At 36.0% G+C, this 11,913-nt stretch overlaps 2 protein-coding genes across 3 annotated transcripts; one reads left to right on the forward strand and one right to left on the reverse strand.

The window, feature by feature from the left end:
- Window positions 1-1,513: 1,513 nt before the first annotated feature.
- On the forward strand, window positions 1,514-8,672 carry LOC142626768 (uncharacterized). 2 transcript variants are annotated; one of them, XM_075800471.1, is made up of 4 exons: window positions 1,514-1,866; window positions 3,196-5,681; window positions 6,598-7,027; window positions 8,082-8,672. In XM_075800471.1, the coding sequence occupies exon 2, from the start codon at window positions 3,309-3,311 to the stop codon at window positions 5,562-5,564; it is 2,256 nt and encodes a 751-aa protein (XP_075656586.1). In that variant the 5' UTR covers window positions 1,514-1,866; window positions 3,196-3,308; the 3' UTR covers window positions 5,565-5,681; window positions 6,598-7,027; window positions 8,082-8,672. The 2 variants fall into 2 exon arrangements, with proteins under 2 accessions (XP_075656586.1, XP_075656585.1); XM_075800470.1 differs by lacking the exon at window positions 8,082-8,672 and having other exon boundaries at window positions 6,598-7,226.
- Window positions 8,278-11,913, reverse strand: LOC142626769 (HIPL1 protein-like). The gene is made up of 7 exons (XM_075800472.1): window positions 11,786-11,913; window positions 11,510-11,667; window positions 9,961-10,758; window positions 9,659-9,875; window positions 9,142-9,320; window positions 8,744-8,985; window positions 8,278-8,662 (listed from the first exon to the last, which is right to left on the reverse strand). Exons 1-7 carry the CDS (start codon window positions 11,874-11,876, stop codon window positions 8,278-8,280), a joined length of 2,070 nt encoding a protein of 689 aa, XP_075656587.1. The 5' UTR covers window positions 11,877-11,913.

Below are 11,913 nucleotides of genomic sequence, written 5' to 3' on the forward strand. Positions count from 1 at the left end.
TGGTTTTGACAAGGGATTCCAACTGCTATTTACTTAAAATATTAGTAAAATCTAAATTTAATTGTTAAACTCATATTAAGCTTATTACCAAACTCATAAACAAACATGGGCTTAGCTTGTTTTGTATTAATCCATAATATTCACGAGCTTGTTCATGATCAGTATTTTTTGCCTGGGTTTGGCTTGTTTATTAAACAAGTCTAAAACCAAGGCTTAAGCTTTGCTTATTTAAAACAAATATGAACGAATTTTTATCAAGTCAAACCCAAGTTGTTTATGAACGGCTTGATTCATTTGTAATTTTTGGAACAAACACCATAGTTTTATACCTTAAATCTATTAATAAGAAATAAGTTTGTTAGAAAAAGCATGAACTATGGGATTGGACTTCTCCAAATTCACATTTTAAACACACCAAAATATTTTATACGCAATATGTGCATTTGAGGAGGTTGATAATTTAATATGGTCTACAATATATAGTATTTTTTTTTATTTTGTGGTGATGATAAGATTTGTAAACTTAGGTTTGTGTAAACTTAAAAATTTATGTATTATTTAACTTTTATTTTTGAGTATTTTGTAATTTATATCATTATCCTTTTGTTTTAGAAGGATATTATTATTATCATATATCATCTTATTTTTATTGAAAGGAAGATAAAATAATATTTCATTTTTGGATAAAGAGCTACATACTTAACTACATCGACTCAAGGTTTTTTAACAACTTCTATATTTTTTTAAAAAAAAAAAGTTCTTGTTGCATAAAAGTTATATATAAATAGTCTTTATGAAGAAGGTTATTTTTATTGATAAAATATAGTTAGTGAAGCTGTCCCCAGCAATTTAATAAGATTTTGTTGTTGATTTACAAAACTCTTTGAATATTATGATCATTAGTTATTAGTGCATGTCATATTTTTTACTTTCTGTTAGTGTTTCTTTTAAATGTGATAATGTAATCTTTTGATTTGAAATTTTACCCTTTTTGTTGTGAAGGCGCAATAACCAATGATAGAACATCATATTATTTTTCATCTACTCAAATTGTAAATCACAACAACAAAAAGTATGTAAGCTTATGCCTAGAATGAACATTGTCAATTGCTTCAAATGAGCAATAATTTGCTTTATTGGCAGATTAAGAAATATTTGACAAGGTCACTATATATATATATATATAACACGCACACACACCTACCTTGGTTGACTAGCTCAAATCCTAATGAAATTTGTATATTCCTTTTTGTGTAGTTATTCCTTAAAATTCAAAGCGAAAAGGTTCATATAAGTTGACTAAATTTCTCTCAACCCGACAGAAAATGCATTTAATTTTGTTAAAAAAATATTTAGCATCGCACGGGTTAGCGACTAGTTATTATTACTAGTATTAAAAAGGTCAAAAATGAGTGAGTGGGAGGGGCTCTGGTCGCTTAAGCAAGTGGTCTCGATTTCGAGCTCTTATGGATTTTAAGAGAGGTCCTCGCCTTGGTGCCCAACAATACCACGAAGGATTAGTTCTGGAATATAACCTGCGGATATCTTAGGAAACCAAAAGAAAAATGAGAGAACCCTTATCCCAATGGACCCAACCCGTTTCGCAATTGGTTTAGGATGACCCGTTATTGCCAAAACCCGATTGACCGGACTTGTCTCTCTGGTATAGAAAAAGAAAATTCAAAATTTCCCTTTACTTATCCGGTGTTGGGACATCCTACACACTTGGCATTTTCTAATTTCTGAGCAACCAAACAACCCGCTAAACAAAGCTTCTCTCTCTGCCTCTAAGGGACTCTCAGTGAGTCTGAAGAACCCAAATGCGTATCCCCTTCCCATGTCAAAAACTCGAAGCTCTGTTTCAAGGTACGAAAACCCTTTTCCCTTTTTCCTTTGTCATCTTTCTATAATTCATTATATGGGCATTTTAAACGTTACTTAGTTTTTACGTCAAGAAACACTACTGGTAAACAAGTTCAATGGGCAATATAACCTCTGTTTTTTTTGTTTTTTTATTTTTAAATTTTATATGCGTGATGGCCTCTGGAAATGTTATATTGGGGCTACTGCTATTTTGGTTTATGTGGCCATTTGATTTTTGTTTTGAAAGTTGTGGATGGTTAGTATAGTTTATTTGAGATTGCTGACCAGGTGTTTGATAGAATGCCTGTGAGAACTGTACTCTCATGGAACTCAGTTACGGGCTGTTCTCTGTTATTAGTGTTGGTAATAATGGTTTTAGTACATGCATTTTTTGTTAATGGAATCTTTTAACCTCATAACCAAGAGCTTTGTAATACAGTGGCATTATTTGGTCTTCTTTATGAGCAGAACTAAGTTCGAATCCTCCCTCCCCCACATATTGTAACAATTATCAAAAAAGAATTTTTTAACCTCATCAAGTTGTTTTTATAAGTAATGAAAATTTTTGTCAAAGAAAGCACAAACTGAGTACGCTGGGGTGTACTCAGGGGGAAGTTTAATCAATGAAGTTTATTACTTATCAAAAGTATCAGTTAGATAGCAATGCTGAAACCATAAGGTTGGGGTCTAAATCCTATCAAATCTCAAGAAAGGTCTGACCAACTTCCTGAGTTTCATGATTTTCCTCCACCTCCATGTGCTATCTTGAAGAATTTTCACAATCCAGAAACTTGAATCAAAGTTATTGGTCGCCTTTTTAGCTTCACATGTGTGTCTAAGGTCTAAAGGTTGATGCCCCTAGGTGTCTCTAGCATTTGAAACAGATTATTTTTATAATGATTGAAAAGAAAACCACTAGTAATAGATTACTTTGTTCTGTTAGTGTAGACAAAATGAAATAAACAGACTATATTGAAGTTTTTTGTTAATTTTTTTTTTCTTTTGGACAGAAAACAACCATTATTGTTGTTTTATAATTTGTTGATATCACTTTTAGTCCTGTAATTTGCAGATTACAATATCTCTATTCTCTTTCCATTTATTTGTGTTTAGTTATAACTTATAAGCATGCTACCATCTGTATGGAATTGAATTAATATTTGAAATGCTCATTAATATGTGCAGTTGATAGTAATGTTGCCTTTTATATGTCTCTAAGCATGTTTCTATATGATGAACATTTCCATCTCTGCTGTATAGCACATGCACTATATCTGTTGTAATTTGTGTGCTTGTCCAGATTTTAGTATTAAGTAATTATTAGTTCTGCAGGTGATGGACTGATGAGCAAGCCTTTTTGGCGTGGTTCTTCTACATGGAGGAGAGCCACTGCAGCATCAACAGGGGATCCTCAAAATTTGCTTTGATGGGTTTCTCTGACAGACATGAACAGGTGCTCCATCTTCTTCTCAGACCATTGTTTTCGACTCTTCTCTCATTGGTCACACTTGGGTTTTGCTTCAAATTATTTGCCTCTCTTCTGTCTAAGAAGATTTCTGAGCCAGGGACACTCCATCTCAGGCTCAACTGATGCCAGACCTTTTCCTGATTATTCCCCCAAGAAACCTACCATCAGAGACTCTGAATTCGTACATCAGATCTCAACAGTAATAAAATTACGCCGCTCTGAGCCTCTCCGCCGCATTCTAAAGCCTTATGAATCCAAGTTCAGGCCTGACCACCTAATTTGGGTTCTCATGAACATTAAGAATGACTATAAACTGGTTTTGGATTTTTTTGACTGGGGGTGCCTACGGAGAGACCCAACACTAGAAGCCCGTTGTATTGTTGTTCAAATTGCAGTGGCATCAAAGGATCCAAAATTAGCTCATGAGCTTATTCGTGAGTTTTGGGCAAAACCCAATTTGGACATTGGTCTTTCATACTCTCATTTTGTTGACAGGTTGATATACACTTACAAGGACTGGGGTTCAGAGCCCTATGTATTTGATATTTTCTTTCAAGTCCTTGTTGAAGCTGGGTTGTTCAATGAAGCAAGGAAATTCTTTGACAAACTGTCGAATTATGGGTTGATTATCTCTGTTAAATCTTGTAATCTATTACTTACTCGTCTCTCAAACAATTCTGATGGGATTGAAATGGCAATAAAGGTTTTCAACGAATATCCTGAATTGGGTGTTTGTTGGAACACTGCATCATATAATATCATTATTCACTCCCTTTGTCAATTAGGGAAGATAAAAGAAGCCCACAATTTACTTGTGCAAATGGAGTTGAGGGGTTTAATGCCTGATGTAGTAAGTTATGGTACTATCATAAGTGGTTATTGTCATCTTGGCGAACTGAAGAAGGTTTTGAAACTTATTGAGGAAATGCAAATAAAGGGATTGAGGTCAAACCCCTACACCTACAACAGTATAATACTTCTTCTGTGTACGACTGGTAATGTAGTTGAAGCAGAGAAGGTATTCAGGGAGATGATGAACCAGGGCATTTTTCCAGATCATGTGGTATACACAACTCTTGTTGATGGTTTCTGCAAGTTGGGTAATGTTCCAACTGCATATAGGCTGCTTGATGAAATGAAGGCTAGGAAAATTGTTCCTGATTGTATAACATATACAGCTATTATTCATGGGTTTTGCCAGACTGGAAAAATGATGGAAGCAGTTAAACTGTTCCGTGAAATGATTAGTGGAGGGTTGGAACCTGATGAATTTACTTACACAGCACTTATTGATGGTTATTGCAAGGCAGGTGAGATGAAAGAGGCCTTTGCTCTTCACAACCAAATGGTTCAGACAGGGATTACCCCAAATGTTGTCACTTACACTGCACTTGCTGATGGCCTTTGTAAAAGAGGTGAGGTAGACACTGCAAATGAGCTTCTTCATGAGATGTGTGAAAAGGGTCTTCAACTTAATGTATGCACTTACAACTCAATTGTTAATGGTCTTTGTAAAGCTGGAAATCTAGTGCAAGCAGTAAAGCTGATGAAAGAAATGGAGATGGCAGGGTTCCATCCTGATACTATTACTTATACCACTCTCATGGACGCTTATTGTAAGATGGGGGAGATGGCTAAGGCGCATGAGCTTCTGCGGGAGATGCTGGATAAAGGTCTTCAACCTACAATTGTCACATTCAATGTGCTCATGAATGGGTTTTGTATGTCAGGAATGCTGGATGATGGTGAGAGGCTACTAAAATGGATGTTGGAGAAGGGCATAATGCCAAATGCAACCACTTATAATTCTCTTATGAAGCATTACTGCATTAGAAATAATATGCGTGCCACAACTGAGATTTACAAGTGCATGTCTGCGCAAGGAGTGATGCCTGATAGCAACACTTACAACATTCTAATAAAAGGGCATTGCAAAGCAAGGAATATGAAAGAGGCTTGGTTTTTGCACAGGGAGGTGGTTGAGAAGGGTTTTGATCTCACAGCTAGTTCCTACAATTCCCTTATCAGAGGTTTTTATAAGAGGAAGAAATTTATGGAGGCTAGGGAACTATTTGAAGAGATGAGAAAACAAGGATTGACTGCAGAGAAAGATATATACAGCATTTTTGTTGATATGAACTTTGAAGAAGGGAACATGGAAATCACTCTTGAGCTTTGTGATGAGGCAATAGAGAAATGTCTAGTGGATAAAGCTATGAATGAAAAGACATAGCTAATTTGTTGGAGATACTTTGATGTGATTTTTGCGGACTGAAGCTGTCAATTTTGGTTGCATTTACCTGCGTGGTGGGATAGTATGACATACTAGCCTGTTGTACCCAGAATCATGGTAATTTTTATGTTTGGACTTCTTCAATGGAATTCATGATCTTTTAGATTTAGTACATGTGCTGCACAAGTATTCATAACTTAGTAACTGTTGAGATACTGTGATGTCATGTATTCATGAACATATTGGGCTTAAAGATCCTATGTTGAGCAACCTGACTAGACCCAGATCATGTCACACACACACACAAACAAACTAACAGTCATGCACGTGTGCAGGGGTGCACACACATCATTGGTAGTTTTTCAGCACTATCCCTTATGTCTACTTGTTTTTTTTTTTTGAGAAGCGCGTTTCAGCAAAGCCAATGCACTTCCAGTAAGTCCCGTGCACAGTTCACAGGACCCACAAATCTCTTTTTTCAGCAAAACTTTAATTAAAAATAGGTCTCACGACACTATTCATACATTTAAAAATTATTTTGCTACAATATTTTTAGTTTTCAAACACACAAACTAACAGTCATGCATGTGTGCAGGGGTGCACACACATCATTGGTAGTTTTCAGCACTATCTCTTACGTCCGCCTTTTTATTTTTTTTGAGAAGCATTTTTCTGCAAAGCCAATGCACTTCCAGTAGGTCCCGTGCACTGTTCACGAGACCCACAAACTTTTTTTTCAACAAAAATTTCATTAAAAATGGGTCTCACGGCACTATTCACACATTTAAAAATTATTTTGCTACAATATTTTTAGTTTTCAACAAAATAAGCAGTATCCAAACACACCCTAAGTATGTTGAGATCTTGGATCTCCATTTGATTGAGGAAAATATAATTCCTAGGATTTTTGGTTTATAATTTTACGATATCCCATACTTTTAAATTGCTGCTATTTGATTACTTTGATAGATGATATAAATATAGATCCCAAAACAATAATATTTTCCATTTTCATTTTAATACCTCTGTTCAGGTGTCATTCATTCTCCTGATCTTACTTGAATGGATACAAGAATCTTGGTGAAGTAGGTGTTACCAGATAAAAGTTTTGTGAATGGATACAAGAATCTTGGTGAAGTTGGGTTACCAGATAAAATTTTTGTGAAGAAACCGGGTACTTGCATTCTAGCATTTGGCCAAGAAGAGAAGCTGAAGCAGGTTTTTAGGTATTACCAATTTAAATGGAAATAAAGTCACTTCAAGGGAAAATTTTAGAGCAAAAAGAGATGAGTTGGATTAGTAATGTCAATTTGACCATAAGTCAGCAGTGTTCACACCACCTTATGTGATTCTTATTTTTTATCTTCTGACCTGGATGCTTCCAGCAAAGGAAAAGTACCTCAAAATTTTGTGGCTGTTGCAAAAAGAGTTTCATCAATTGGAGCTCCTTCTCAACTGAAAAGGTACTCTTTGTTTCTGTATAAGCTTTTACTTGGTCTCACTCTCATAATGAGCTATACCGATTGTTTGAAAATTACTTTGTACAAATAAATGGCACTGTAATTGCAAAGCATGATAATGTTGTAATTGTAAAGAATGAGAACCATATCTTGATTACACTTGATTTGTATGAACCTTGTACTCCAATACAAGTACCTCATCTAAAAATTTTTTCCGGGTAATTTTTAATTGTTTTTTGTATTATTATACCTTGAGTATTTACCACTTGTTTGAATGGAGGAGAGGGAAGGGGAGGGGTATGGTTTAATGAACCTTGTTTCGATGTTTTTTAAAAGCAAAGGGGGAGGAGTTCAGAGGGGTTGAGAAGACTTTGCAGTATATCTGTATGTCCTTTGTTACAAGAGTGTTTAAATATTTATACGAAGACTAAGACAATGCCTAATACACTGCCTCAGCCAAGAATGGCTTAGAGACTCCCTAATCAACTAGTAACTACTCTTAACAACTTCTAACTAACTGGTAGTTACATGGACATCCTATCACAGGCTATCATTAGACAACTTATCACTTACAATGACAAGTAATTAGTTGAGCTTCACTGTAATAGCAATTCAATTTTCATATACTCTGTGAAATGTTCTGATAGGGACTGCACAACCATGCTTATTTCTGAGTTTTCTCCATAGAAAAGTAGGAGAATAAATTTTCCAGCCAAAAGTAATATTTGCCCCCCATCTTTGGTTATTTATTAGAAAATAGATTGTCACACACACACACACACACACATATATATATGGGGGAGAGTGGCTCGTGGGGTTTGAATCCCAGTACTCAAGCACCACAAGAGGTGATGTAACCACTGGGTATCCTTCAAACCCTAAGTTCAAAATGCTTATCTTTTTTTCACTAATTCATCAATTATTTCTATCAATCATGGGATGGTGGAAAACTGCTAATTTTGGTTCCTTTATATTTTTGTCTTTTGTATATCATATGCATCTAATATCTGTCTATATATTTTACTTTTTCCTAGCTCACATTCAATGTAATTTTTAGGAAATGAGCTAAGCTAGTAGCTTCCAAATGATCCACAATATACGAGAACATGGCACTATTGAGCAAAAACTACTAAGGAGCCTGTTTACCCCGTCCACTTTAACACCCACCACACCTCCTTTTCTCTCTCAAAACCAAAAACTAAGAATAATCCTGAAGATTGCTCTAGAACACTTTCTCAGCAACAACATAGTTATCAGATTACAAAATAAAGCATGGAAGAAAGAAAGAAAGACAGACACAGCACTCTGTGCAAGTTAGTCAACTTTTTTCCACTTGAATGAGTTGGCAAGCTAATAGCTGTGACATTTTCCTTTGAGCAAGTGTAGTTGCAGCGACTTGGACAAACTACTCTGTACACACCACTGCTAGCTAAAATAAAAATGTCTTTCCTGTTATCCTCCCCAAACGAGTATATGTAACCCAGAGTTGGTAGGGAACTTCCTGGTATGGTGCTGCAGTTGTTAGGAGAATCATGAGCACAACTAAAAGGAATCCTAGCAGTACTGAAGTTTCCACTATTTTCAGGGCTTTCAGCTGCTGCCCAAATACCACTTCCATACAAATCTGCATACAGGTAACTGAATACACAATGACAGTCAAGATTGTTAGCAAGTGTTTACAAAACATTACATATAAATTAGAAAAGGGTGCTTTCTTACCTTCCAAACATGCATGGATCAGTTGAGGAACGATAAAAGTATCCACCTGATACTGCTGCAGATCCTTCTTTCTTGTTTATATCAGAGTGGTTATATCCCAACACAGGGAAGATAGGATGAATAGAATTGGCAAGAGTAATTCCTCCAGGAGATTGCTGAGGATTAAAGAGAAAGGGGCCTTCATAAACATGCCACCCATAGTTCCCACCCTTGGTGATTATATCTACCTCTTCATAATGATCCTATAGGATTATGACAACCAATAGCATTAGCATCAAACAAATGTGATAACCAGCCAATGCAAAGTATATTTTGTTGCTTGCTATTACAATCAAGAAAGTCTTGGCAAAAGATAAAATGCCTGTAAATGATAATTAAAAGTAATCTATCCTCTGAACCTGCCCAGTATCTGCACAGATGAAGTAGAGAGGTCTTTGTGAGTCAAAGCTACAGCGCCAAGGATTTCTTAATCCTAGAGCCCAGATTTCGGGCTGCAAGTCTTTATCTTCAGAAAAAGGATTATCTTGAGGGACAGAATAGTTTCCCCATAGATTGAGGTCACCTATATCATTTGCACCTGTAATAGTTTGGCATTAAGACCAGATAAAGCACAAATCAAATAGGTCGTTTCTCCAATCTTCACACTTTAAAACATGCATGCATGCATGCAGTATAAGAAAACAATCTAATCCAAAGTGTGATTTATCAAAATACATTCAATATAAATTTAAGTGGTATTAACATTAATAAAAATTAGTGACACTTGAACCAAACCCTTTACACACACACACAGAGAGAGATTAGTTCATGAGAATTTAGATAAATTGATAAGAATCAGGATATGCAATAAGAATTCTAAGATGGCAAGAGCAAGCTAAGCTACACATTCAACAGTTCTGTGCCATTAATGCTCACTTGGTAAGTTATCAATGTCAAGCCTTAAAATCTTTCCGAGCAAGGATTTTTTGTTTTGGGAAAAATCGTAAGGATCATCTCTGATTGCACCATCTCCCACCATAACATATAAATATCCATCTGCAGGTCCAAATAGAATCTGGCCCCCATGATTAAATGCCATTGGAAGCCCCAGTGTAAAAATCCTTCTCACCTCAGATGGGCTAGCACTTTGTTCCTGGAAATTGATAAGGATGTAATTTAGCAAAAACCTTTAAGAAAAATTTATGCTATAGCCAAGCTAAAAAGGTATAGATATCTACTGAGGAATGTTTTGATATAGTCCCATTAACAGTGAACTCTGCAATAACTTTATGATACCGGCATGGTGGAGCTGCATTAGAAGAATTTAGCTTTGAAGGATCACAGTTCGCATCTGTGTTACAAGCACACCTACCAGAACATCCTGGTGTCCTGATCTTATCACAATTGAACGAAGCAAAGAAACGACCGTTATGCGCAAAGTTTGGATGAAAAGCCATACCCATCATCCCAAAGCTACTGTCAAAAAAGACTCTATCAGTCAAATCTATAAAGGGTCTGGACACATCAAGTCCTAGAGTACCTCCTGAACTTTGCTCAGGTATTGTGGCCAACCAAATTTTGCCTGCTTGGTTAGAGAAGAATGCGTGATTAGATCCATCAGGATGTGCAACCATATTGAGATAAGACCCATTGCCAATTTTCTCAAGGCACAAGCCCTTTGGCAGAGCCAAAGTTTCAGACTTTTCTAGTGAAACTTGTTCACCATCAAAACATATTGAACCATCATAAGAGGAACCGCCAAATGCATCACAGAAAACACTCTTGGACTGCCACAGTTGGTTTAGTTTGGAAGAACCAGAATCAGCTGGTCCTACATTACTACCTTGTAGTGAAGAGGCAAAAGGGGAACTCAATATAGACACATTTTGGCATGCATCCCAGACAGTAGAGCAAAAACTACCTGCTGCCCTGTTCGACTGTGATGAGTTTACCAATAGAGTGGAGCTACAAAGAGCAGGAACTTCTCGAGGTCCTGATTCGACCATAAATAGCTGAGCTGAGAACTGATCACACATCTGCAAATAATAAAATTTCCAAATTTCATAACTTTCTAAGTATTACAATGTTGTCATTTTTGTACTTAGCACCTACTATAGTAGCTCAAAGAGTAGATTAAGATAGCCCACATTTCTATAAATTGCTGTGCATTATCTCTAATACATCATCCTGGGTAAATCCAAAAGCTTCTTAACAAGGACAACTAAAATAATAAGAAAATAATTGTGTCACTCTTCACATAAATTGCCAACGAATCACTTTACATCTGTTTGTGCGCACATTTCATGCTCATCACTTCAGATTCCAAACAAAAGCAAGAATGTAAAACGATGGTATATCAAAAATATATACTAAACTTAAGCATAATGTACATCCATAGCAACATGTAGAGAACATATTTCATGACCTCAGGGAGCAGTCAGCCTAAACAAATTTCACTTCCATACCTGTACAAAAACCAGCCTCTACAAGCACTTGTCCCATAAATTTAAGCTGTTAGATAATGGTATCCCTCACATGAGATAAAACGGTGACAAAGTTCAAACTCATAATCACCTACTCTAATACCTTAATAAACTATCACATGTCCCAAAAGCTAAAGTTATTAAGAAATGATGCATTTAATCATTTAACCATTATTTTAGTATCAAGCTAAACGATTTTTTTTTCATATGTTAAGCTACTATTCTTTGAGGTTTACGACCAATACTCAGGATTTTGAACAGTTCAAACAAAGCTGCCATTATAATAGAGTTGACAAGCCCTTACCGCACAAAGTATTGATTTCATAAGAGCCGCACAGCCAGAATCAGAGATATTCATTGCATGAAATTGCTTCTGCAGCTGCAGGTCTTTGGCTGAGTCACAACACACACTTCCATTGTATGGACAAAAGGCCAAAGGTGTCTTTGAAATGAGAGGTGCCCCTATGCCAGTCAAAACAAAAAAAGGCTATTTAGCAAAGACATTATTAACCCAAAAACATATACCACATAAACTAAACTGATCGAAATGTGTGCGTGTGTGTGAGAGAGAGAGAAGTACTTAAATCAGTGCATAAAGGAAGTGAAGAAGAAGGTTGATGAAGTAGTAGGAAGTGATACAACAAAAAGAGGATCGTAACAAAAGCTTTCATCCTCCAAAAACAAAAATTAAAGAAGAGAAGCAACAGT

The sequence above is a fragment of the Castanea sativa genome, chromosome 3 (genome assembly GCF_040712315.1).
Source record: "Castanea sativa cultivar Marrone di Chiusa Pesio chromosome 3, ASM4071231v1".
Lineage (NCBI taxonomy): Eukaryota > Viridiplantae > Streptophyta > Magnoliopsida > Fagales > Fagaceae > Castanea > Castanea sativa.